Consider the following 25,581-nt stretch of genomic DNA (forward strand, 5'->3'; position numbering starts at 1 on the left):
TTGTATTTCGATCATATGTTTGTAAGATATATATTTAAATAGTTATATTTCAAGTAAATAAACCATTTATATATTTATATTAATTCATTTGAATCAAGAAAAAAATATGTTATTGGGAAATAGCAAATTACAGGGTATTTAACTACTTCCGACTTTTGTTTAATTAAATATTCGTTAATTTTGGCGCCACATTTTATGATTTTCTTGATTTATAAGCAACGTGATTTGAGGTGGCCCAATTGTTTTGGCCATCCTGATTCTATCAAGAAATGTGGATTTAAAAAGCGAAAAACGTTAACAAAATTTTCAAACTAGCAAAAATATCAAAAATTTTTTTTATATTGCACCTTTTACCTTACCTAGATACATACTTAAACAATTGTGTTTATTGTACATTACCCAGGCACTTATTCTTCCAAAGCCCTTGTACCTTACCTAGGTACTTCAAACTAGTACTTTTGCCAACACTGTTGAATACCAACAGTAAATACGAGTACTGTTCTAAACGGAATACGGCCACACCATACGAACAATCAGCTGTTTCTATCGCAAAATTGCCGCAACATACGCACAATCAGATGCTTTCTTTGCCGACAGTATTATTGTGTTTTTGTTTTAATTCAAAATTATTGTTTTTTAACTAAGAAGAGGATGATCCGCAACGTGGTGGTTGGCGTGTCGGGGGGCGTGGACAGCGCCGTTTCCGCTCACCTGTTGCGGGAACGAGGATTCAATGTTTTGGGCATCTTCATGCGCAACTGGGATGAAATGGACGAAGTGGGTCGCTGCACCGGCGAGGCGGATCTCAAGGACGCAGAGTGGGCGTGTCGTCGACTGGGCGTGGAACTGCGCACCGTGAACTATGTGCGCGAATACTGGACGGCCGTGTTTAGTCAATTCCTGGATGATTACCAACAGGGATTGACCCCAAATCCGGATATCCTGTGCAATCGTCACATCAAATTCGACCTGTTCCACAAGCACGCCCTGGAGAATCTGGGCTACGATGCCGTCGCCACCGGACACTATGCCCGCAGTAGTCTGGGCAACTTTCTTGAGGCGGCCAATCCCGAAAAGGAAGCCCGTCTCCTAATACCCACCGATACATTCAAGGATCAGACCTTTTTTCTGGCCGGAATTCCACGGCATTCCCTGCAACGCACCATGTTTCCCTTGGGAGACTTGCGGAAGAGTCAGGTCAAACAATTGGCCACCGAAATCGGACTCCAACGACTGGCCAACAAGAAGGAGAGCACGGGCATCTGTTTTGTGGGCAAGCGCAACTTCAAGGAGTTTATCAGAGAGGTAACACCAAGACTCCGATTCCGATTTACACTCATGATTATATTCGTACAGCCAGGGACAGATCATTAGCACTAATTCTATTTAAATCCATTACAAAATCAACATGTACATAATCCCATGGAGAAGTTTTACCTTTACCAAATTATTTTTAATAACCAGATTTCGAATTCGAAAGCCTTAACTCACAATTCATTCTTATTTTTTTCTTTAAAGTTAAAAACTTTAAACTTAATTAATTATTTAATTTAATTTGAAATAATGTGATCTTCAAAGTTTAAAGAAAAGACAAAATAAAATCAAAATATTTTTAAATATTTAAAAAAAAATTTTGCTTAAATTTCCAAAAAAAAAGTTATTTTTATTTGTTTGGTGCTTTCAAAAAATATGTATATGTACGCACTATACAAAACTTCACCAGTAATTTTGTTGTCACGTTTTAGCCACTCTTTGCCAAATCATAAATAAAAATTAAATATAAATATAGTTAATAAAAAAGTGTTTCTTACTATGTATAACGAATTCATGTAGAAATGTATTATAATCATGAGTGTATATCTAAAAGAGAAACCAAATTTGCCCGTTTCTCCTATACATTTTGCGATCGTTTCACCATGCCCTTGCAGTACATCACCTCCAAAAGGGGTCCCTTCGTGGACATCGACAGCGGAGAGGTGGTTGGCCACCACGAGGGCATCCACCAGTGGACCGTGGGTCAGCGCTGTCGCCTGAGCTCCTACCTGCAGCCCTATTTTGTGGCCAAAAAGGGGGCACCGGCCAGCAGCAGCAGCAGCAACACCATCTACGTGGCAGCTGGCCACGATCATCCCGCCCTGCTCAGCACTCGAATTCACATCGATCCGCCCAACTGGCTTTGTGCGGAGTCCCAAAGGAGGCTTGCGGCAATGGGCTCTCTAAGGTGTCGCTTTCGTTTCCAGCACACCAAACCATTGGTGGGCTGCCAACTGACGATATGCCAAGAACAGAACTTCCAAGTCGAATTGGATGCTCCCTTGAGAGCCATTACGCCCGGACAATACGCTGTGTTCTACGATGACACGGCATGTTTGGGCTCCGCCCGCATCCTCAGTGCGGATCCTCTAAAGAAAAGCAAAGCGTCGAAGCAAACGCAAGTGAGAAGTTTAGTCAGTTGATGGTCCTTCGGGGAAATAAAGATTTCTAAAGCCAACAAATTAAACCGATCATCCTTATACTTGATGAATAATATTTAGAAATTTATCTGGCTGTCATTATGAAAGTGTTTTTTTTTAATCTACAATATTTTGTTTTGTAATAACTTATATTTTTGAGATTACTCTGTGATGCCCTATGATGTTTACCTAAAAAGGCCTTTAATAATTTTAATTTCTTTCTTTCTGTTAATTTCTTTCTATTATTCTTTTTCATCCATTGAAACCAAAAAAAAAAATCTTTCAACTTTAAACGCAGTAAAAATAATGTTGTTTATATTTTGTATACAATCTTTCTATCATTCTTTTTGAAGCCTTAAACCCAAGAAAAACTATTTTAGCTCCATGGTAGACACTTTAAACATATACGCAATTTATTCTATGTCAGTTTTACAAATAATTTTCGGCAAAAAAATAATCATTTCTTATTCTACATTTGTGTGGTCCTGGGCGCAATCTCGCAGTCAACATAAATAGGGTTTGCTTAAAATCTTAGCCTAAGTGTACACGTTACAAGGTCTCTCGTCTTAAAAGTTAGCTTACGACATAGATATGATTGAGCAGGGATGTGTGTGTGTATGTGTGTGCGTGTGTGGTGAGCAGGATGTGTGGTTGATGATCATCAGGTGAGGAGCACGGTGAGGGCGTCCAGGAAGCGGGTGAGGTCACTCTGTCGCAGCTGCACGACGGCAGGCTCAAAGAAGTCCTGCAGCAGGGCAACGCCACTCTTTTGCGCCGCCTGCTCGAAGGCCTTGCCAAAGAAGGTCCTCGGCGAGTCCTCCCTAACTGGGGCGATCCCCACCAGCAGGCACATGCCCTGTGCTGCGTCCAGAGGACAACTGGCTATCAGTGGCAAATCGGGCGCCTGCCTAGCTCTACTCGTGGCCACATGTCCGCGCAGCAGGAAGCGTGCCAGCAGGGCCAGGGCATAGGGATACGAGAAGAAGGCGTGCTCCTCCTGCAGGACATAGTAGAAGAAGGACCCAGCCGAATGCACCTGGCGTGCCTCCAGACTGCTCTGCACCTGCCTAAAGACGGCCGCATGCAGCATTTTCGCCTGCTCAATGCCAGCCGTTAAGAGTTGCTTGTGCTGGCGACTCAGCGCATCGGAGGCCTCCAGAAAGCAATCCTCCGGAGTCTTGTGCTTCTTCACCGACTCCATGATGGATAGCAGGGCGTATACGTAATCCGCCGCCGCATACCGGCTGCGGTAGCCATAGCTCAGCGTGAATGTGCCATAGACGATGTCCGGTATGTCGTACTTCTCGGCCAGTCGCTCCACCATCGAGTAGAACTCCTTGCGCAGCACCAAGTCCATGGCTCCGTACGTTTGGCGCGCATGCACCAGTGGCAATCCCATCTCGAGCAGCAGCTCATGCAGTCTCTTCTCGCCGCGCAGCGTCCACAGTTTCAATTGGCACGACGCGTAGCGGGAATATCTGGGCAAAACAATGATAAACCATGGTCACTATTATTATTATTATATAGAAATAAATGGGTTTTTGAATGGACGAACGGGGAGAGTTCAAATTTAGAGTATTCCCTTCCGTTTTGGAGTCGTACCGATCGTGGCCACACCCTCTCCAACGCCCACAAATCGCGAAAGTCTGTCAAGTCACTCTGACACAGGCTAGAGATCCGATATTAAGTTTCAAATGTTTATTCGGGTAATAACTATCGAGTCTTCCAAATCGAACTATTATTTTAGATGTTATGGGCATTAATGTAAATTTTTTAGTAGATGGCGCCACGCAAAACTTGATTATATTCTAAAGGAATATATTATTTAGAAAATGATTGGGGATATTTCATAGTAAGTACTCTACTTTATAGCGTTGTCACCAAATTTGATATCAGAAATTTTATAAGTTGAAGGTGCGATCGTCACAACTTTTTTACCTCATTAAGAAGGGTTTTATTTTGATTTAGCTATGTGTCTTTCTCGCAAACTCTTTTATTTACCCAAAATTATTTGTACTGTCTATAGTTTATAGTGGTTCAACAATAGTATTATGCTCACCTCATGGACTCCGTGACTGGCCAGTGGCGGTACAAGACCAGATGCAGGTCATTCTCGAAACTGATCTTGGAGGCACTCATGGTGTTCTGATCGTTCGTCTTGTTGGTTAGCCGCGAGACATGCGACTGGATCTGCTCCAGCTCCAGGGTGTACGCCCCGCTCTCGATCTTGCCCAGCAGCAGTTGCTCGGTGATGCCCACAATGGCCCACCAGAGCAGGTCCATGTTGTCCTTGGACAGTTTCCAGGCCAGCTCGAAGACGAGCAGGGCAGCGGATCGTCCGTAGTAGCTGAACTGGGTGTACTCGAACATGATCCGGTCGCGCTCAGATTCCCATTGCCTGCGGGCTCGTTGCTTCAGGATCCGTTGCTCGTGCCGCTCCAGGCGGCTCATCTTAGTGGCCCTTTGTGCAGCGGGAGCACGATCCTCCTGATCGGATTCGCCGGCACCACTGTCGTTGTTTTGCTGCTCCTGGTCGGAGCCCACATCACCGTCGTCGTCGTCGTCCTCATCCTCATCCTCCCCTTCGGAGTCGTAGAAAATGCTTTCGAAGGCTGGAATATTCTCCTCCAGCGAGGGATCGCCCAGGATGCACACCTGGCGATCGCTGTAGATATTGCACACATCCAGTGGTCGATGCGAATCGCAGATGAAGAAGATCACATCCTCCGCCGGCTGCAGCAGTTCCACAATGTCCACGCAGCCGCCGCAGTTGACCAGCAGGACGTACTTGACATCGCCCTGGTGCTCCCCGTAGGCCCGTTTCAGTCCGGTTACGCCCATGATGGGCACCACCGTGTAGAGCATGTGGTCGTACTTGAACAGCGCCTGCAGAATGCGACTGGCGCAGATGGCATCGATGTCGTAGTTCACCACGATCAGGATGCGCTTGCCCACCAGCTGGCGGTAGAAATCGTTGCGCAGATCCTGCACAAACATGGTGAATCCTGGCCAGAATCCTCCCCACTAAATGCCAATGTGATCCAAAACAAAACACTTGCTCTTCTCAGTGACTTTGGGGCAGTTTCTTTTGATTTGTGGTCAATGGAGTGGGGCCTTTATATGACTGGTAGCCGTTGCATTTTGATGGTTTTCTTGTGGCCTGCGAGATTTTCCCCAATTTTCCCGCTCCGCCCCGCTGCACTTTCGCCAATTGCAATTTAGCGAATTAAAAACGCGGGAAACAGCTGGCTGTTAAAGTGTGACCAGTCTCGAACGGACGGAAAAAGCTTCACTTTGCCATTCACCCGACATCTACTCGTTTTTTTGTTTTAATTATTATTATTTCAGATACTAAAGAAAATTGACCGCCACATTAGTTCCTACCAATTTTTTTTTTTAATAATATAGAGGTGGCTTTTTATTTTTGTATACTAATAACAACCTTTAGTATAATCGTGTTTCCCAAACATCCCATAATTTTACGTCCATTTCCTTAGGTTGGTTATGGGAACAGATACATATATTCTATTTAAAAAGCATCCAAATAAAATTTAATTTTAAACAAACATTTAATCAAAAACAACTGATATTCGTCATTTTGATTTATAAAAGTGCAAATTAATTGAATATAAAATTTTAGTTCTATTAATGGCTTAAATTTAACGGCTAATACAAAAATCGGTATATTTTGGCGCGCCATCAACGGTCACACTGCAACGCACACATGTGTTTTGAAAAGTAATAAAACAAAGCCGGAAAGTTGAAGAAACCAACAAAGTTGAAGTGAAAAGCTAGCAAAACATGACCAAGGAGAACAAAAAGAAGCTGCTCGCCCAGCGGCATATCTCCTCGCGGATGAACTTCCTCTTCCAGGCGTCCAACTTAATGGCCTCGGGCAATCAAACCAAACTGGCCGCCTACTATGGCAAACTTTGCCGCAATGTGGGCACCAAAGCCGTGATGCACATGTAAGTGTGTGATGAGTGGCTAGTCCTTAAACATTATTTATAGATATATATATATATATATATATATATATGCGATTTTTAGGGCTCCCGCCTTGAAGCGCTCGCTGTGCCGACGTTGTTCGCTACCCCTGATTCCTGGATTGAATACGGAGGTACAGGTGGCCCAGGAACCCAAGAAACCGGAGCAAGTGACTCCGCCAGAGGTTCACCCGAATGGTGGAAGCCAAACAAAGAAGAAGCGCCATCGCAGGCAGCGCAAGAAGCCCCCAAAGAGCGAGGATTCAAGTAAAATCAGTGAATCACTGGGTGAAAACCCGGCCAAACCCGAAAGGATCTGCCTTTTCTTGGAGTGCTCCATTTGCCAGAGCCGCCGAAGCTTTTCCGCCGGCCATCAGCGAGATGACTGCTGGCTAGAACAGCCACAATCTCTGGTGCAGGTGGTGTCTCTGCCCGGCGAAAACGCTCAATGATAAGCCAAAGCTTTTGCTTATCAGTAGGGTCTCCACTGAACTCTTAACTTCATCGCCTGATGACCATCATGGCCAGTTGATGCCGGCATGCAGCGCTGTAGACAAGTGATTAACCGGCTGCTCCTGCGCCAGCTCCGCCAGGCTAGCACACTGGCCCGTGTGAGTGGTTCACCCGGCTATGTGGAGATCAAGGAGCAGGACTCCAGCCTAAAATACCCACCAGTTTGGCTGAGGGACAACTGCCAGTGTGTCGAGTGCTTCCATGCCGCCACCAGAGCAAGGAAAAGTCACTGGGAGCGTGGTCCGGTCAATATAGAAGTCCAGCAAGTGGCCTTCAATCAAGAACAGCAGCAGTTAGAGATCCTCTGGCAGGATGAACACAAGAGCATCTTTCCCATGGCCTGGCTACGGGAAAGGGACTTTGGCGAGGCCACTAGAAAGCGTTATCTGGAGGAGGTCTACAAGCCACCGGCACAACTCTGGGGAAGATCGGAATTTGATGCTGTGCGAAGGGAGTTCCAGTACGAAGATGTTATTCAGGAGGATAAAGTACTAAAGCATTGGCTGGAGGCGCTGGCCGTTCAGGGATTCGCCATTCTCAAAGATGCACCCAACGACACCAATGTGGCCAAGCACTTGGCCCAAAGGATTGGCTATATTAAGCGCACCACCTACGGGTAACTACTACTCTCAAGCCAGGAATAAAAGATCACCTAAGTTCACAGCTAGCCCATCATATTTTTGCAACTTTCAATGGCCATTATCTACCAATCTGTCATATACAATATATTATCGCAATCGCTTGATTATTATGGTATTACAGCCAGAATCAGGCAACTTTTGCCTGCCTTTGATTCCCAACTCATGCTTTTGCTCTTGATAGGGATTTCTAGATAGTTCCTACGATAGTACATCAAGTTGAAGTATATGTTTCGTTAGAGATTGTTGCCTGTTTGCCTAACCCAAGCTATATCCTTGCTAAATCTGTTTTTGCTTCATTCACTAGCGACGTTTTCGAGGTGAAATCGAAACCAAATGCGGGCAACTATGCCTATTTGATGACTCCCCTGCCGCTTCACACCGATTTGCCGTTCTACGAATACATGGCGGGCATCAACATCCTGCACACGCTCGTCCAGTCGGGATCGAAGGGCGGCGCGAATACCCTTACGGATGGGTTTAATGTTGCTGCCAGGCTGAAGCAATTGCATCCGGAGGACTTTGAAGTACTCAAGACGGTGCCGGTGAATTGGTTCGACATTGGGCACGATGGCGATGAATCCCGGCCCTTCCACAGCCTCTGGAGAGCTCCGGTGATCTGTCTAGATGTGGACGGACAGGTGACGAGGATCAGTCAGAACACCCCGAAGCGAGACAGCCGCTTTTCCGTTCCGCTGGAGCAGGCCATGTCCTGGTACAGGGCATACGACAAATTCCTGGAGATCGCCCAATCCGAGGCCGTCGAGTTCAAGACGCAGGCTGGCGATGTCTTTGTGTTCAACAACCTGCGCATGCTGCACGGGCGAACGGCCTACGAGGATGCGCCGGGCAACAAACGACACTTGGTGGGCGCTTACGTCGACTGGGACACCATCTACTCAAAACTGCGAACACTCAAGTTCCCAAATGCTAAAGATTAGAGTATTGGAGAGTACTTTATGTGAAGAGCGGTTTATAATTCAAATATTATAGTTGAATTCAGAAGTTCATATAATATATTTAACTGGACCACAGAACCGATTCAAGGAAATACATATATGTATATATTTCATATTTAATTACTTCCTTTTTAAAACCCGAAATTTGTATTGTTACACAAAAATAAAGAGAAATGTTAATCATGATTTTGTGTTTCATGTGAAGCCTTTTATTATTAAAATATTATAATTAAATTGAAAAGATCGCATATTTATTATAACTGGGCTACAGAACCGCATCAAAGGAAATATATATATATATATATATATCATATTTTAATAATATAATATATATTATTTACACAATAATAAAGAGAAATGTTAATCATGATTTAGTGTTTCATGTGAAGCCTTTTATAATTAAAATATTATAGTTAAATTGAAAAGATCGCATATTTATTATAAATGGGCTACAGAACCGCATCAAGGAAATATATATAATTCATATTTATTTCATAACGCTTTAGCTGAACTGAAATCTCAAATCAAGTTTTCAATGAGTTTTGTGTTTAATTTGACATTTGACATTTCGCACAAGGGTATAGAACATATCTGAAATAGGAAAAACCTTAATATATTTGATTAAGAAATGGACAACCATAACATATTCAAGACGCTGCGAAGCGGGAAAATTGTTTTTAAGACCCCAAATAAAAAGAAGATGAAGAAGGCAAAGAAAGATGATGAAGACGATGTTGTTCTTGTTTTCGACTCGAAAGAGCCGAAATATATAATAGACCTGACTGGCGAAGACTCGATGTAAGTATATATATAATATATAATATATTCATTATTTATTTTGTTTAATGTTTGCAATTTTAACTCATTTAAGGTCTGATGAAGGCTCTAAAAAACCGGAGGAGTAGCGAGCAGCCCCCATGCAATACTAAGCCCCTATTTTATGTGGGCTGAAAACTAACATTAACACTATTACAATACACATGTAAAATAAAAATATATATGTATATATATATTCTTTATGCTAAAACAAAAGCTTATATTGATTAATCATATAAATACAGAATCAGGCTATAATATAAGATTAAAAATGTATGTTTCGGTCTTGGAGGACATTTTGATGTTTAAGTAAGAAATAAGTAAATTCATAAAAAAAATAGCTAATTTGCAAGCCCCCCCCCCCCCAGTCCATAAATATTAGATCTCCTTGTGAACACTGAAAATTCAAAAACAAACCGCTTCTTGGTATTTTTCTTTTTAGCGTGCTTGGTATTCTTTTTTGGTATTTGTCACCCCATCCACGCAAATGGCTAAAAAGAAGAAGCACACCCGAAATCTGGTCACACAGCAGCGAAGGCATTTATTTCGCACGCAAAATAAAAATATAATGCAAAGAAATTAACTGAAATTCCGGCCGTAAAATGCGATCTAGGCCACGAGTCTAGTTTTTTATTGTTGTTGGATTCCCGAGGAAGTGAGTGAGCCTTCGCGTAAGACAGAGCGAGAGAGAGAGAGCGAGGGAGAGAGAGTGGAGCACGGATCACGGATCACTTGAAGTGGATTTCTGGTCCTGTTTATCCAATCGCAATGATGCCCTACAATGTACGGAATGCCGGTGGCGGCAGCGTTGGCGGAATACTCCGACGCACGGGCCAATTGTCCGGGTCCGGGTCCGTTTCCGGTTCCAGTTCCGGATCCACAATTCTGAGCAACGGAAGCGGCAGTGCGGGAGGAGGACCCGGAATCGGAGGATCCGCCTCCTCCAATCTTGACCTGAACCACCGACAAACGCCGCTGGAACTGCTCGTTTTTGGTTACGCCTGCAAGATTTTCCGGGACGACGAGAAGGCCAGGGAAATGGACCACGGCAAGCAGCTAATTCCCTGGATGGGCGACGTAAATCTCAAGATAGACAGGTTAATAATTGGAACTAACCCGAGCGTTAATTATACGATTAATCAGTACGCACACCACTGCTACATACACCCACAATACCCAAACCCATACCCTTACCCATACACAATACACATACCCATTTTGTGACCCGTTAGGACCAACACTAAAATGTACAGCAGCGGCCAAAATGGTACAAGCGGGTACTTTTGGGAAATTAAGTAACAAGCCTCTGGAAACAAACCAATCACGTGGTATGTTGAAAAAGTTGGTTTACCAGTAATCACAAACAAATTAAGAATAATTCCATACATTTTGAAAATGCCAATGCCTTAAAATTCAATCATTAATAAGTTAACCATTGTTTTTTAGGAAACAAATCATTTGGTGATATCAATGTTCTTAGAGATGTTATCACATCTTGGGGTACCCAACTATGATCCCCAATTTATTTACAAACGCAACAATTTTAACATTCATAACATAAATTTGTACATAGAAATCGCATAGATTATGATATAAACTGGCTGTCCCAAAATATTTCTTTCAACCAAATTTCAACTACAAAACCTACAGCTGGATGAGTTATATTGTATGTGAATTTAAACTTATGCCAATCTAATAAATTTCTAGCCTCAAATTTCTGTGGTTTATAAACATAAATCAATCTCAATGGCAAATAAAGACAAAAATTCACAGAATTTTGTACTCACAACTTTAAACTCGAATTTCTATAAAATTCTAACCAACTATAAGTCTTAGTGCTCAGTTTGTCTAATTTTCCAAAACTATTCAATGATTACCAGTATTTTGACCGCAACTGTGCTAAAAGAGGACTTTTGACCGATCTGCGGACTGCACAAACACACACACAAAAAACAGCATCCACACAACACACACACAAACGTACACACACCATTGTAATAACAGCTCTTTTCAGTGCTTCTCAAACTGTAATCTCTATCCATATACAATTTGAAAACTGTAATTCTTTGACCATTTTAAATGTAAACCGATTAACTTTTTAGCCACCGGAGCGGTATGTATATGAACGATCTCTAGCCTTAAAACCTAATCTAATCTGAAACTGCATTATATATATATATATATATATATATATATATATATGTATATTTATAAAAACCGTATGACTATGAATATTGTGTGACTGCGCGCGAGTGTGCGAAGCAAATGGGGATTTTTTTTGGGGTTCCTAAGGAGCTGCCCTGCCCCACCGTTTGTTTCGCCCGCCCCCAATTCGCGCTGCCCCTGGAATTGCCACGCCCACTGATAATGCTCCTCCCTCTCCTCTCTGTTTATATTTCTCTGCTTGCTCTCTTTCGGCTCCATTAAAAACCGTGAATACCGTGAATCCCGTGAATACGGCGGCATTTGAACCCCAGATACGATGTGCGAGGCGCCCTCTGCGAACTGGGGCCCCACGAAGCGCCGCCAGGTGGATATGGCAACCGATTGGAGTACCTGAGCGCCGAAGAACAGCGCGCCGAGCAACTTTGCGAGGAGGAGCGCTACCTGTTCCTTTACAACAACGAGGAGGAGCTGCGTCAAGGTGAGTGGCCACGTCCATCTGGTTGTACCTCCAGATCCACCTATCCGGGCAGGGGTGTCGATATCATCCATCTAGTTTTTGGTCCAAAGCATATAGAAATCTCTTTCAAATATTAACAATAAATTTGAATTTCAATAAATAACAATTATAGATAACATTTAAGAGATATATTCTTCAAACCTTTTAGGGAAGATATTATTATTATTATAAATATTTTATCGTGTTTATTTGTATTGTACAAAAAAAGTAAAACTAATGAATGAATACATATATATTTAAATATTAGGTGATATAAGGTAATATTATATTTTCAATCGCAAAGAATTATCACCTGAATATAGAAAATTTTGCGGTATAAAGTCAAAACAAAATCAAATCAAGATAAAATAATGGATTTTATTTGATGTAATTATAATTTAGTATGTTGCGTGAATCCAGTTTGCTAACGTTTACATATCTATCGTAACGATGTCGACACCCCATTATCCCGAACTCCTCAAATTGTGAATTGTATTACAAGTACTGCAAGTATCAAGAAACGATCAAACCCAAACGCAAATCGTAACCAAATTGAATCAAATCAATACCAATATTAAAAAAAAATCAACCACCGATAAAGAAACCACCGACATTCCCATCGATATTTCCAGAGAGAGTCCCTTTTCGGAGCAGGTAAATACCAAATCCTCAATACCTGACAGATAAAACCTTTCTTTCAGATTAAAAATAAGCTGAAGCCACCAGTTTGCTGTGGGCCGAAGTCCAGAGATCGAGGAGCCCGCGGGGAATCCCCCAGTGAAACTAAATGTCATTGTCTAGCCACCCCCCTCCCTCTCTCTCTCTCTCTCTTCTCTCTGTATATCTCGTTCGTTCGCATCAGCTCGAATACGTTTCTCTCGCTCTGATTAGCTATTGCATTTACTCTCACTCCATGCTAAATTCCCATTGTTTTCTGTGTTCTCTCCATTTATTTTGGCCCAATGCTCGGACTCTGCAGAGGAGGACCTCAAGCGGCTGCAGCAGGAGACCTCCGGCGGCAACTACAGCCAGGTGGGCTTCCAGTACGATGGCCAGTCAGCGGCTGCCCTCAGCGGTTCCTCCACGGCGCCCTCCCAGCTCTCGCCGACCTCCGAGGATAGCGAGCTGCCCTTCGTCCTGCCCTATACCCTGATGATGGCTCCTCCACTGGGCATGCAGCTGGTAAGTCCCACACCTTCTTCTAAACTACATGTATGATGCTTAATTGATCAGTCTAACATGGTAAAAATGGTTAAATACTTAACTAACCGAATACCTATCTTAAAATGCTTGCAAATATGAGCGCAATTTGATAAATAAATTAGATGTATAAAGTCAAATTTTTTACCCAGTTTTTTGCTTCGTTCTTTAATTTAAACACAATTCCCACTAAAGAGATTTGGTCCTAAACTTTTGGCTTGAACAACAACTTTGTTGACAACTTCTGTATGTTCTAGTTCAAAAATGTAGTTTTTGTGTAACATATTTTCCACTTTATTTGATAATCTTACATGTAGTTTAAGCTAAGAGAAATTGATTTATTTTATTTTAAATTAAAACTAAATTTCAGCCGGATACTATGAAGCAGCACGCTATCATCGAGAAGACGGCTCGCTTTATCGCCACCCAGGGCGCTCAGATGGAGATCCTGATCAAGGCCAAGCAGGCAAACAACAACCAGTTTGACTTTCTCACCCAGGGCGGCCATTTACAGCCCTACTATCGTCACCTTTTGGCCGCAATCAAGGCGGCAAAGTTCCCACCCGCTCCGGAAACTCCGCTGGATCAGCAGAATCCCGACCAGGAATCGCAATCAACCGACAACTTACACAGCGCGGATGGCGGCGCGGATGGAAGGAGGAACGCCAACCAAGTGGTCATCACGGTGCCAACTATCAAGTACAAACCCTCCGCTAACTGCGCCTACACCCAGCTGATCAGCAAGATCAAGGGCGTACCCCTGCAAGCAGTCCTCCTGGAAGATGAGTCCAGTAATCCTGAGGGAAATTCACAACACTCGGGCGACACCGCCTCGCCCACGCCCAGCTGCCGATCCGAAGGTCACAACAGTCAGGGTGGCGGCGAATTTACGCCCGTGCTGCTCCAGTACAACGGGAGTACGTTCACCCACGAGGAGGAGGCAACGGAACAGACTAGGGAGCAGCAACAGCCGGATGCGAACGGGGGCAAGCCGCCGCAGGTGGAGCTGCTCAAGAACACGAGTGCTCTGGCCTTGGCCCAAAACTACAGCTCCGAGAGTGAGGAGGAGGAGCAGGAAGAGCAGCCAGTGCAGCCGGAGAAGGAGCTTGTAAGTAGCTGATTACAGTCGCAATCCCAAAATCACATTTCGGTTATGGTAGTTAACTGATCACAGATCCGGCTCAAAGGACCAACTATGTAGGGAGGAATCTCGAAAGAAAGTTCTTTGATTTAATCATGTAAACATGCTAAATATGTATTATCTTTAGAAGATGATTGCCGAGTATACTCATGGCATTGTTAAAGGAGCTTTGGGCATTGAGCTCCATTGGTGATTTTTGTATTTCCTTAATTTAACAACTTCAGATTGGGATTGTGATCAGCATTCTTTGTTCCACAGTTTTGATTTTTTCCTGCAGCTCAAAAGTACATAGATCTAGTTCATAAATTGATTTCATACATATTTTCCATAGAAACCAGAGCCAGTGCTGACATTTCCCGTTCCGGCGGAGAGTCTGCGGCACATAATCGACAAGACGGCCACGTATGTGATCAAGAATGGTCGCCAGTTCGAGGAGACGCTGCGCACGAAGAGCGTGGAACGCTTCAGTTTTCTGCTGCCGGCCAACGAGTTCTATGCCTACTACCTGTACAAGGTGACGGGCGATGTGGATGCGGCCTCCAAGGAAGAGAAGACCCGCAAAGCGGCCGCCGTGGCTGCCGCCTTGATGTCCAAGAAGGGTCTTAGTTTCGGCGGAGCGGCAGCCGCAGCGGCTGGCCACAATCTCGATAAGGGTGGGTGTCCGACAAGTTTTTCACTGCTTAATTCACACATATGTACAATAATTCACGCTTTCCGTTGTAGCTCCTGTAAGTTTCTCCATTCGCGCTCGGGATGAGCATGGTCCATTGCAACCCACTCTTCCGCAGGAGGCCAGCGACGAGGAAGCCAGTTCGATTGGCGGACAGCTCGGGGCGGATCAGGTGCGTCCGGGCATGCCGGACAGTGTGCAGCGGGCCATCAAGCAGGTGGAGACGCAGCTGTTAGCCAGGACTGCCGGCCAGAAGGCAGGCGGCAGCTCCTCCTCCTCCTCTTCCTCGCCGCAGAAGGAGCAGCGCCAAGGTAACCTATATCTCTAAACGTTCATTTAGCTTTGTGTTAATAATTCCGTTGCTTATCTTGTAGCTGAGGAGCGCGTGAAGGACAAGCTGGCGCAGATTGCACGCGAGAAGCTGAACGGGATGATTTCACGGGAGAAACAATTGCAGCTAGAGCGAAAGCGTAAGGCCATGGCCTTTCTAAATCAGATAAAAGGTGGGCCCTCCTATCATATACTTTTTGTTATGTTGTCATTAATTCATTTAATTTATACAAGGTGAGTGTGCCACCGTGGGCTCAGCGTTACCGGGCGCTGCTCCGAATCCTCCGGAGCCAGCGGCAGGAGCTTCCCAGTCGACGGCCGGCGATAGTGACAATGAGTCCAACGAATCTGTGCGCTCCATACCCATTACCTACTTTGGACCCGAAGACGACGATGACGAGCAGAACCAAAAGCCAGAGGTGAGACTCGATGGGGAGAAGCAGGAGGTCGAAGCGGAGGAGGAGGACGACGATGATGAGGATGATGAGGATGGCGATGGCGATCTGGAGAAGTACAATCTCTTGAATGATGACAGCACGAACACGTTTACCAGCAAGCCCGTGCTGCCTCCAGCGGCTCCTCCTCCTCCTCCTACTCCGACTCCTGCTGCCGTTCTGCTCTCCGACGACGACGACGTCCAGCTGGTGGCCACAACCTCCTCCTCGCGAACGTCCAGCTCGCGCCACCGCAAAACTCACCGCCGAAGCAGGAGTCGCAGCCGGAATGAGAGGAGTAGTGCCAGCAGCGCTTCCAGCCGAGAATCCTCCCACCGTAGGCGGCAAAAAAGCAGCACCACCAAACCATCATCATCATCGATCCTGGCTAGGAAATCGCAGCAGCACCATCAGCAGTTGCAGCGCAGAAAGAGCCCCAAAAAGCGCAGGCGAAGCATGAGTAGAAGCCGCTCGAGGAGCATGCGGCACAGCAGGAGCAGAAGCAGGAGCAGAAGCAGAAGCATATCGCGGACAAACCGGCGGAGCAGATCGCATAGCAGAGAGCGTCAGCAGCAGAGGCGTCGCACACCACCCACCAAGAAGAGCCACAAGCGGCACAAGCGACGCCGGCGCAGTAGCTCCCCCCGATGATGCTCCTGGACGTCCCTCCTGGCAACCTTTACATTTCAAAGTTTTTCGTAGTAGTTCTCCACAAGTTGTATCAAATAAAGCACAAGCGTATTTTCGTAAACAAGCTGTGTGGTTACCCCAAAAAAAAATAGGGAATTACTAGAGGTAGTGGATCCCCTCAATAATCTTATTCATTGGCCATGTCGACTAGGGAATGCCCTTTCTTCAGAATTTATCTTGTGTCGAATTTTATAATTCAATCAACTTTACTGGTAAAAGAAATCCTTGTATGACTAAGTATTCAATACGCCATTTTTATATATTTTAAGCTTTGATTCTAATCTACTGCAGTTATTTAAAATATTGACTTTTAAAACTTTGACTTTTTTTGAAAAAAAAATGTTTCTATTTGAAAATTGAAATTTAATTTAAAACAAATCTTACTTCACCTTACTATGCTTAAGTATGCATTCTATTTGATATAATTTTGTATTTAATTTAAATTTGAAATATAAAGTTTTGGCTATTGAATGCCATTTATTTATATTATCTACTCCACCTTTTTTTTTATCAGTATATGTGACATAAAAAAAGTAAATTATGAAAACTTTTAAATTAAAGTAGGGATAAGTGTATTTTTACACTAATTGAAAATAGTTAAAATGGGGATAATAGGTGTGTTTTTTTTAAACTAAATAAAAATAGTTAGATTAATAGGGATTTTGGAATAGGAAAGTTTTACTTAACAATTTTAATTTAACTTTAGTTGTTGACGTGTTAAAATATTAATTATGACATTTGTTGTTGTACCTTTAATGTAACCTACATATATAGCACTTCCAATCGAATAACCAGCAAAGTTGTTGGTAAACAAAATTGTAGTGCTACCAACTCCTTAGTTCCTGATATCTATTGACATATTAATAGACCAAAGATTACATTCCCAGTTCCCAATCCGTCTTGGGTATAAAAACCCGCTGGCAGCAAGCTCATCAGTTTAGTTTGCCATTGCCATTCGATGATGTTGCTCCACCGGAATTATGTGTTGCTGCTGAGTTGCTGCTGCCTGGTTTTCATGGTCACAGCGCAGGTTCCCATCAGTAAGTTTTGGCACACACACTCTTCTATACTCTCCCCCCTTTTCAACTACTATAGTTTTTGATCCATAGCGCCCCGAGAATGCCCTGAAAACGAGACTTTTCTGCCCTGTGGACCCAGTTGCCAAACGGAGTGCTCCACGTTGGGCAAACCGTGCCTGATTAACCATATTCGATGCCCCGATGGATGTTACTGCAACAAGGGATTCGCGAGGAATGCCGGCGGCAGGTGCATTCCCATCAACAGATGCAAAAAAACAACAGCTTACGGAAAATGAATCCGGTGTGTTATCAAGAAACATTTGTGTCTAATTAAAAACGCGATGAAAAAGTGGATTGAGGAAGACAGTGGAATTTAATGGGATGATTGTGGCTTTGTTTATGGCGATAATGAAATGATAATTGGGCCAGAGCGTGACCTGAACATAATAATGCGATTAAGATGAATAAGCGGCATTTTGGCTTCATCGAAAAGCCATTTCTGGTTTAATTAAGCTAATTGTTAAAACTGGAATCATCACAGGTGCTTTTAACTGTTTTATATTTTTATAAATATCATATTTCTTTATATTAGCAGCATACAGTGGGTAAAAAAAATTTACCAGCATTTTATATTTACATACAGTAGGTAAAAAAAGTTTACGAGCATTTTATATGAAATTTTAGTGCACAGTGTACTTAAACTTCGATTTCCCATTGTATGTTTCTGATAAAATGTTTTGCATTAGTGGATCTCTAAAACGATCCGTAGTTTGTTTTGAAAACGTTTGTGATTAAAATTGTAATTTTGATTTCATTTACTTTTAATATTTATAGCCATTCATAGCCATAGCCCATCGAATTCCTGTTTTAAAGTATTGCCAAATCCGAAATCAGAGCTTATGGTAATTTGTCAATCAATAGAGAGAAAGCTTTATCAGATCAAAAGAGAGAAATAGAGGGTAAAGCAGACATTTTCTGTTATCTATTCAATGAAAGCTTACAGCTTAAGATTTCAGGTGTATACAACTACATACATATGTATGTATGTATGCATATACAAATTTTTAATTATAAACCAACTAATTGAGCTGTCTATAATTGCTGCCATGTTTGACAATTGCATCGCAAGATCATCCAAGACTATGGAAATATAGCTAAAATATTTGAACAATATTGCTCTGAGTGGAATTCAAAATACATAGCTACTTATACGATAATTAAACTGTGGCGTACAAACTGTTGTAAGTATGAAAGTATAGAAACAAATGAACGGAATTGTAAAATGTTATGTTCAAATTTTAGCGGAGAAAGTGTGTTAAAGTAAATCTATTTATCTGTTTAAAGTAAATCTACTTCAAGATCATAATTACCGAATAAACCTTCTTATTCCAACTCTAAAAATAAAATTGTAAAATAAAAATCGGGAAATTAAAGTGTGTCAATTAAAATGAGGTGAGTACTAAGCCTTATAAATCTAGAATTAAAATACAAACTCTATGCTGTGCGAAATGGACATTTATAAGTTCACCCAAAAAAAAATGATCATAGAAACTAAACTATGCTTACGTGAATGATGACAAATTTCTTAATAAGATGAGCATTAAATTAATACCGCGAAAGTATCAAATTAAAACATATGTGGCTTAAATATTTATTACTCTAACTTTAAAACTGTCTGTAGTTTGTTTTCAAGACACATATATTAAAACTAAACTTTTAGTTTTTTTTGAGTGTACGCCTTACATTTTTAAATGCTATTAGAAGCGGAATAAGACCTTTAAGCTGACATTGGACTTATAGAAAGCCGTATTACAAGGATAAAAAATGTGATCAGAGGGGGGTGGGATGGATATCAAGGAGCAGGACTCTCAAATCCCGTTACCTAAGCCGCATAACGGAATCGAGTGAACGATGACAACAAGCTGAATGCAAAATGTAAATGTTTGCCGTCATCGAGTCGAAAATATTGGTGGGCGGCCCCCGCCCCTTTCCCGAAAACCAAACGTTAATAAACTCCCACAAGTGAAAAAGGGATGGTGCGACAGATGGCATAGTGGGTGCGAGCGGAAGGCCTGCTCGATTTACATGGGCAAACATGTGAGTCTACCTTTGCACCGCCCTCGATTTCATCCCACTCTTCTACTTCCACCCTCTCTTTCCCTCTTTCTCACTCTTCTTCCTTTTGCCATGCAATTTTAGCGACCACGTGCGGAGAAAAAAAAAAGAGAAACCCTTAAATGGGGGTACGAATTGTAGATACCCTGTATTTAATTTTTTAAAATGTATGGCAATTTTTGTAGCCTTGTTTTTTTAGTATTATGCATTTGAATTTAATTGTTTACCATTCTCTTCATAACGATGTATTATGCAAGTGCGATCGAATACAATTAAAAGGATCCAAAGGGCTGAGAATTTTATGTTTTTTCTTTGGTTTTGTTTATACTAATTTTCATTCGTGTTTGGTATAAATTACAACATTGTGATATAAAAATCATAATGATTAAAAACCAAGAGAAAAATTAATACCTAATTTTAAATATCAAATAAATAAATTTTGTTTTTATAAGAGGTATAACTATGGCTTCATAGCTTCGTAGCATTAAAGTCCAATCGAGTTAAATTTGATGGATTTGATTTTCTTTACAATTTTTTTCCATTCTTGTTAGGTATTTATTTGGAAATGTGCAACAAAAATCATGATCATTAGCGATGTATGTCAAATCATAAATCCATGAGATCAATGGGTCCATAATTTCTAATTAGGCATTAAAGTCTATATAAATCAAGCATAGTTTTCAAGTATATAGGGTATTAAAAAAGTAATGAAAAGCATTGGCTTGGTTTTGGATTTGCAATGCAAACTTTGTGTGAGCGTCACCCCTGCCCCACTCCTCCCCCTCCGCACTGTCACGCCCCTTTTTGTTTGTCAAAGACGCTGGGAAATATTCTTCAAATTCATTGAATTCCGCAACGGGGGAAAAGGGATTCGGGATTTGGGGAAAAGCGCCTGCTGTGCGGACCTACGGAAATTCAAAAGGAATCAAAGTGAAAAGTTGGGCAAAAAAAAAAATCATCGACACACGCGACGGGTGTGTTCGAATATACCCCATACCCCATACGCTTTTCTTTTGCCAACTCCTGTGGCAGGATATCAGTGGCAACAAGAATAACACAACGACTGTCAGTCAATCTTCGAGTGTTTGAAAGGATGTGGATGTGGGAAAAAGTGAAGTGAACTGAACTGGAGTGAAGTGTGCGTGCGAAAAAGAAAGAGTTTCTCTTTACCAATTCAGAGACCCAAGCCAAGAACCCGGCGAAAAGCGTACAAACAAACCAGAAAGGAAAAACAAACAAACACAAACACACACAAGCAAACAAAGCCAGAATAATTTGACTTTATCTTAGCGCTAGTCAACCAACGCGCATTACCAACAAAAGGACTAAAAAGGATACCCTCTCCAGCTCTGTTTTCCTTTTTTTATCATTATTCATTGATTTATGCTTAAAGGCTAAGCGATTTATCCTTCAGAAGTACGGTATTATTCGGTTCTAAAGATAAAGAACTTGATCCCTTCACATATAATATGTTTTGGATTTTAAATGCGACAGAGAAAAGAAATTTGAACAATTTCTTAAAATCTTTTTGTTTTATTATATATTATCTATATCTTTTTAGTCTACATCAATATCGGTTGGTTTATACATAATATGTTTTGGACTTTGAAACGCGACAGTAAAAAAAAACTCGAACATTTTCCTAAAATCTTTTTGTTTCTTGTTTTTTTTTTATTTTTATATATTATACATATGTTTTTAATCTAGGTCAATATCGGTTGGTTTATGAGTTGTGAAATTAAAATCGACGATTAAGTTATTAAACACTGAAATTTAATAGTTTTTTTTGTTACTTGCAAAAAAGTTTAATTTTTTGTTCTTTTGATTGCAATTAATATACAATATAATATTACTATTATAAAATTAATTACAAATTTGCCAACTTTTATTTGTTTCATGTTTTTTTTTGTATTATTGTATATTTTGTTTGCTTTTAATCTAGATCAATATCATATGGCTTATTGTGAATAACAAAATTAACAAAATATTGAATTTAATACTATTATTATGTTTTTTTTATTGCAAAACACATTAATTTTTTGTTGGTTAACAATTTATTTATTTATTGCATTTTACAAACATAAACATTTTACAAAGGGTAGAAAATTAAAGTGTGTACAAATATTAGGTATGTTTTAAAACAACCCTTCTTATATGCAAGTAAGACCAGTACTTTGAAAACATATTCCAAGATTTTTGTTTAACCTATGTAGTTTATGTATGTATTAAATGTATGTATTAAATGCTTAATTATTTTTAAATGTACCACTTCAATGCGAATTTTATTGCGCTGTTCTCTTATATATATTTAATATAAGGAGTTGTCACGCACACTGGTCAATCGTTGAATTGCAGCCCCAAAAGTTTCCATTCCCATTTTGTGGGAATTCGTTTGCTGTACAGTCCAAGTGTCATTATGTTCTGTTGCTTTTTTTGGGGCGCTGCGCCTGACAAAAGTTTCGGGTGCGGTTTGTTTTAGTTATTGCATTTCTTTCGCCATTGTTTTGTTTTGGCCTCCTGTGGAGCACTTTTACAGAAAGTGGTGAAATGGGGGTGCTTGATATAATAGCCTTCCTGCCAAGGCCCAAAAATTCTGACTTCTAGCCGATAAACCGAAAATTCGCTGCATTCCTCGTTTGTATTTGCGGTTTGCACTCAATTTAATTGTGCTCCTGGCAGCCGAACAACAGGGGGTTAAACGAAGGCGTGGGAGGGTTAAAATTTGCACAAGCGGTTGGCTGCACAACTAAATAACTTCACCGAATTATCAGCTGTTAAGTGGCATTTACTGGTTTTAAAAGTTGAAAAATGTTTGTTCAATATTTTTAGACATGCATTTTTCAACAGAAAGCCAGTCTGAATCATCTGCTTTGAAATTGTCAACTTAAAATATTTAGGGTTTTAATGATAAAGTAAGAAAAACAGAGAAGAATATGTTTAAGTTCTTAGCTTAAGTTAGCAATTTAATAAATAAATCCCTTTTTAATGAATCTAACACAAATTCGATTGCCATTCAACATCCTAGCGCACACAAAAAATGTTATTGTAATGTAAGGGGAAATTTTTTTTTTAAGCAAAAATCCGATTTGATTAATAAAAAATTTTTTAGGTTAAAAAATGATAAATTTAGTCCTGGAAAGACCTCTACTTGAATCTTGAATCACACTCATACTCATACTTCCGTTTGCCAGGGATTCGCATAGACAGAGCTGGTTTTGCTGCGCTGGCAAGGCATGATTGTGAAATGAATTATTTGCATTAAAGGGAGCACACACATGGCTGCATTTATGCACTATAGTAGATGAAACAACAATATGTATATTGCATCTGTTTCTGTTTGCGTGCACTGCAATATTATATCATCATTAACATCCTTGTGCTAATTATCGTTGGCTAAACGTATCGCACACACATGAGTGAACGGCAAAGCGGAAACGGAAACGTTGGCAAAGCAATTGGCAAATGGCCTCCGTTTGATCCGCACCCCATGCCCTTTGACCCTTTGACCCCTCGAACTATTGGCAGTTGCAATTAGCTGGTCGCCAAACATCTGCTGCAGCTTTTCCCTCACTTTTTGGCCCACTTTTCGAAAATTTCCCTAACTATCTGTCCAAATATGTACAAAAGATGCAACATGTGTTCTTGGAAATATTTGTATATTATTGACATTTACCAATAATCAAATTCCTGTAAGTATTACATTTATTTTTGGTGAAGAACTTTATTCTACCTAATGATATATAACTTAATACTAATACACTGGAAAAATTGTTGTTGTTGTTGCATTGAAATAACAAACCTTTTACAAATGCAGAAATGCCAGCTAATTGCAGCCGACTAATGGTGCCACGCCCCTCAAGCGCCCACCGCCGCCCGCTTAAGTGATACCCACTGTCACGCCCATAAAGTGTAGAGGGTAGCAATTAATTGTGCTCATTTTTCAGGAATCCCTGCCACGCGCTTCATTTCAATTTGCACTGAATTCCCATGCTCTTTTTTATTTTCTGCTCACTTTCCCCCGTTAGCTGCAATTTTCGGTATTATTTTTAACAGAAAATCTGCAGTGCCAGGCACCCTATGCTCGACGACACGCCCCCTCTCGCTAGCCGCCCCCTTTTCCGAACTTGTTTATTGCACTTGCAACTTCCGCAACAAACGAAGATAAATTGTTACTTTCTTGCTCGCTCCTCTTGTTTTCAGATGCTGTCGGTATTTTTTTGGCTGCAAGTGTTGATATTGCACTACCCCGCAACTTAGGGGTACACTGGACTTAATAGATATCTAAAAATAAGTGCATTTTATATGAAACAAAATAAGACATACAATTTTCTAAATCCAAAAAAAAATAGTTTTTTCAAATGATATTTCTTAAATTAAGGAATTTTTGTTGAAGCAATTGTCGTAAAAATCGATATTTCTGTAGAATTTGCCATTGTTTTTAGAAACTGTTAACTTAAACTTCCTTAATAATAGGAAGACTTACCCTTAAATATATAAATATTTTCCATAATATAGAAAGTCCTTTTCAAAAATTCTTAGCATAACCCTAAAAAATATATGAATGATATATAAATATAGAAATATTTTTTCTTGAACAAAGAAATCTTTTCTTAAATATTAATTATAGAATTGGCCATTAAATGTATGGTAAGCACATTATTTCAACATTTTAGAAAAGATTTCCTTATTTTTTCGCGGGCAAAGCCATTTATTTTAGAAAAATATACTCCAGGATTTATGGTGCGTTGCTATTAAAGAACAAAACCGAACAAATTTCTTGTTTTTGGGTTCATTTTATTTAGTGTGTATAATTATGTATATAAATAAGCCAAACAACGAACATTTAAAATTTCACCTTATCCAGGGTATTTAATGTCCCATTACCTCAAACCCAAGCTTAACTCCTTGCTTTGGTCAGGTGAAATGTTATATTTCTGTTTGATTATTTGGTCAGCAGCTGCAGCCATAAAGAAGTTTGAAAGAAGCAATTTAAAAGGCAGCAAACCATATAAAATAATTTTAATTCCCATCTGATTCGGTTTATGGTTTACAGAGCACGAGTTGACGATTAGCTGTCGGTCGGGATCCAAATCGACGGGGCTTATCACTTCGCAACCGATTGTCAGATTACTAAAACCTTGTTTATAGTACAGTATAGCTACAGTAGTAGTTATATTATCAATCTCACGCACTTCCGTGTTGAAGTAAAAGTAGGGTAGAGTTATAATTCCTGTGCCACTAACTAATCTCCTCTCAGACGTATAACAACTCCCTTCATAACAGCCCAAACTAATTCCCACTTGTCAATGTTTTCGCTTGATTACATTCCCATCATTTCCCTAAGCTTTCAAGTAATTATCAAAAACCCAATTGAGATTGCCTAACTCAAATGCCAGCAGCTGGCTTATCAACTGCATATACATATATATATATACACATATGTATGCACATAATATGTGTATAAGTGCTTTCAGTACACAGAAAAATATGTATAACAAATGATAATCGATGTGATATGTTCAAATAGAGAGAGAAAACGAAAAATTACCAATTTTGTATATCAGTTTTCATTATTCAATAGTAAAAATGATTTTTGATCTGTAAATATCAAATTGATATTGGCAAGTTTTTTGTTCTGTGTAGTCACTGCCTTAAATAGAACGGTGGTTTCTAATCAAACCGATTTCATCCAGACTGCCCCCTAGACTTTGATTATCGAACAATTATAGGGTCACACATTTTCAGCCCTCTTAACGAAACATACACTCGACATAAAATTGAGTATCTAATCACTAGTAGTATCTAATACTAAAAACAGTCAGCTTTAACTAATATAAGAACTCTCAGATTACAACTTTGACAATAGAACAATAAAAAAACGTTAGGTTGACTTCAAATAAATGGGCCACTTAATTAAAAATTTGACATAATTTTTAATCTTGTGGAATTTGAGAA

At 40.7% G+C, this 25,581-nt stretch overlaps 6 protein-coding genes across 8 annotated transcripts; 5 read left to right on the top strand and 1 right to left on the bottom strand.

Moving 5' to 3' along the window:
- Positions 1–534: 534 nt before the first annotated feature.
- LOC108137313 (mitochondrial tRNA-specific 2-thiouridylase 1) lies at positions 535–2,552 on the top strand. The gene is made up of 2 exons (XM_017258939.2): positions 535–1,305; positions 1,929–2,552. Exons 1-2 carry the CDS (start codon positions 652–654, stop codon positions 2,454–2,456), a joined length of 1,182 nt encoding a protein of 393 aa, XP_017114428.1. The 5' UTR covers positions 535–651; the 3' UTR covers positions 2,457–2,552.
- Positions 2,553–2,836: 284 nt separating this feature from the next.
- On the bottom strand, positions 2,837–5,716 carry LOC108137312 (cell division control protein 45 homolog). The gene is made up of 2 exons (XM_017258938.2): positions 4,513–5,716; positions 2,837–3,931 (listed from the first exon to the last, which is right to left on the bottom strand). The coding sequence occupies exons 1-2, from the start codon at positions 5,448–5,450 to the stop codon at positions 3,115–3,117; spliced, it is 1,755 nt and encodes a 584-aa protein (XP_017114427.1). The 5' UTR covers positions 5,451–5,716; the 3' UTR covers positions 2,837–3,114.
- Positions 5,717–6,172: 456 nt separating this feature from the next.
- LOC108137347 lies at positions 6,173–6,896 on the top strand. Its single transcript, XM_017258984.2, has 2 exons — positions 6,173–6,421; positions 6,504–6,896. The coding sequence occupies exons 1-2, from the start codon at positions 6,255–6,257 to the stop codon at positions 6,889–6,891; spliced, it is 555 nt and encodes a 184-aa protein (XP_017114473.1). The 5' UTR covers positions 6,173–6,254; the 3' UTR covers positions 6,892–6,896.
- LOC108137346 (gamma-butyrobetaine dioxygenase) lies at positions 6,897–8,735 on the top strand. The gene is made up of 2 exons (XM_017258983.2): positions 6,897–7,568; positions 7,898–8,735. The coding sequence occupies exons 1-2, from the start codon at positions 6,979–6,981 to the stop codon at positions 8,529–8,531; spliced, it is 1,224 nt and encodes a 407-aa protein (XP_017114472.1). The 5' UTR covers positions 6,897–6,978; the 3' UTR covers positions 8,532–8,735.
- Positions 8,736–9,861: 1,126 nt separating this feature from the next.
- Positions 9,862–16,553, top strand: LOC108137305 (protein suppressor of white apricot). 3 transcript variants are annotated; one of them, XM_017258928.2, is made up of 9 exons: positions 9,870–10,462; positions 11,843–12,009; positions 13,007–13,209; positions 13,598–14,335; positions 14,700–15,021; positions 15,092–15,096; positions 15,157–15,349; positions 15,413–15,541; positions 15,603–16,553. In XM_017258928.2, exons 1-9 carry the CDS (start codon positions 10,134–10,136, stop codon positions 16,451–16,453), a joined length of 2,937 nt encoding a protein of 978 aa, XP_017114417.1. In that variant the 5' UTR covers positions 9,870–10,133; the 3' UTR covers positions 16,454–16,553. The 3 variants fall into 3 exon arrangements, with proteins under 3 accessions (XP_017114418.1, XP_017114417.1, XP_017114416.1); XM_017258927.2 differs by having other exon boundaries at positions 15,092–15,349; XM_017258929.2 differs by lacking the exons at positions 13,598–14,335; positions 14,700–15,021; positions 15,092–15,096; ... (1 more) ...; positions 15,413–15,541; positions 15,603–16,553 and having other exon boundaries at positions 9,862–10,462; positions 12,430–13,097.
- Positions 16,554–17,420: 867 nt separating this feature from the next.
- Positions 17,421–17,865, top strand: LOC108137253 (venom peptide CtAPI). The gene is made up of 2 exons (XM_017258836.2): positions 17,421–17,532; positions 17,602–17,865. Exons 1-2 carry the CDS (start codon positions 17,451–17,453, stop codon positions 17,805–17,807), a joined length of 288 nt encoding a protein of 95 aa, XP_017114325.1. The 5' UTR covers positions 17,421–17,450; the 3' UTR covers positions 17,808–17,865.
- Positions 17,866–25,581: the final 7,716 nt, after the last annotated feature.

Source organism: Drosophila elegans, unplaced genomic scaffold, assembly GCF_018152505.1.
Source record: "Drosophila elegans isolate 14027-0461.03 unplaced genomic scaffold, ASM1815250v1 contig_149, whole genome shotgun sequence".
Lineage (NCBI taxonomy): Eukaryota > Metazoa > Arthropoda > Insecta > Diptera > Drosophilidae > Drosophila > Drosophila elegans.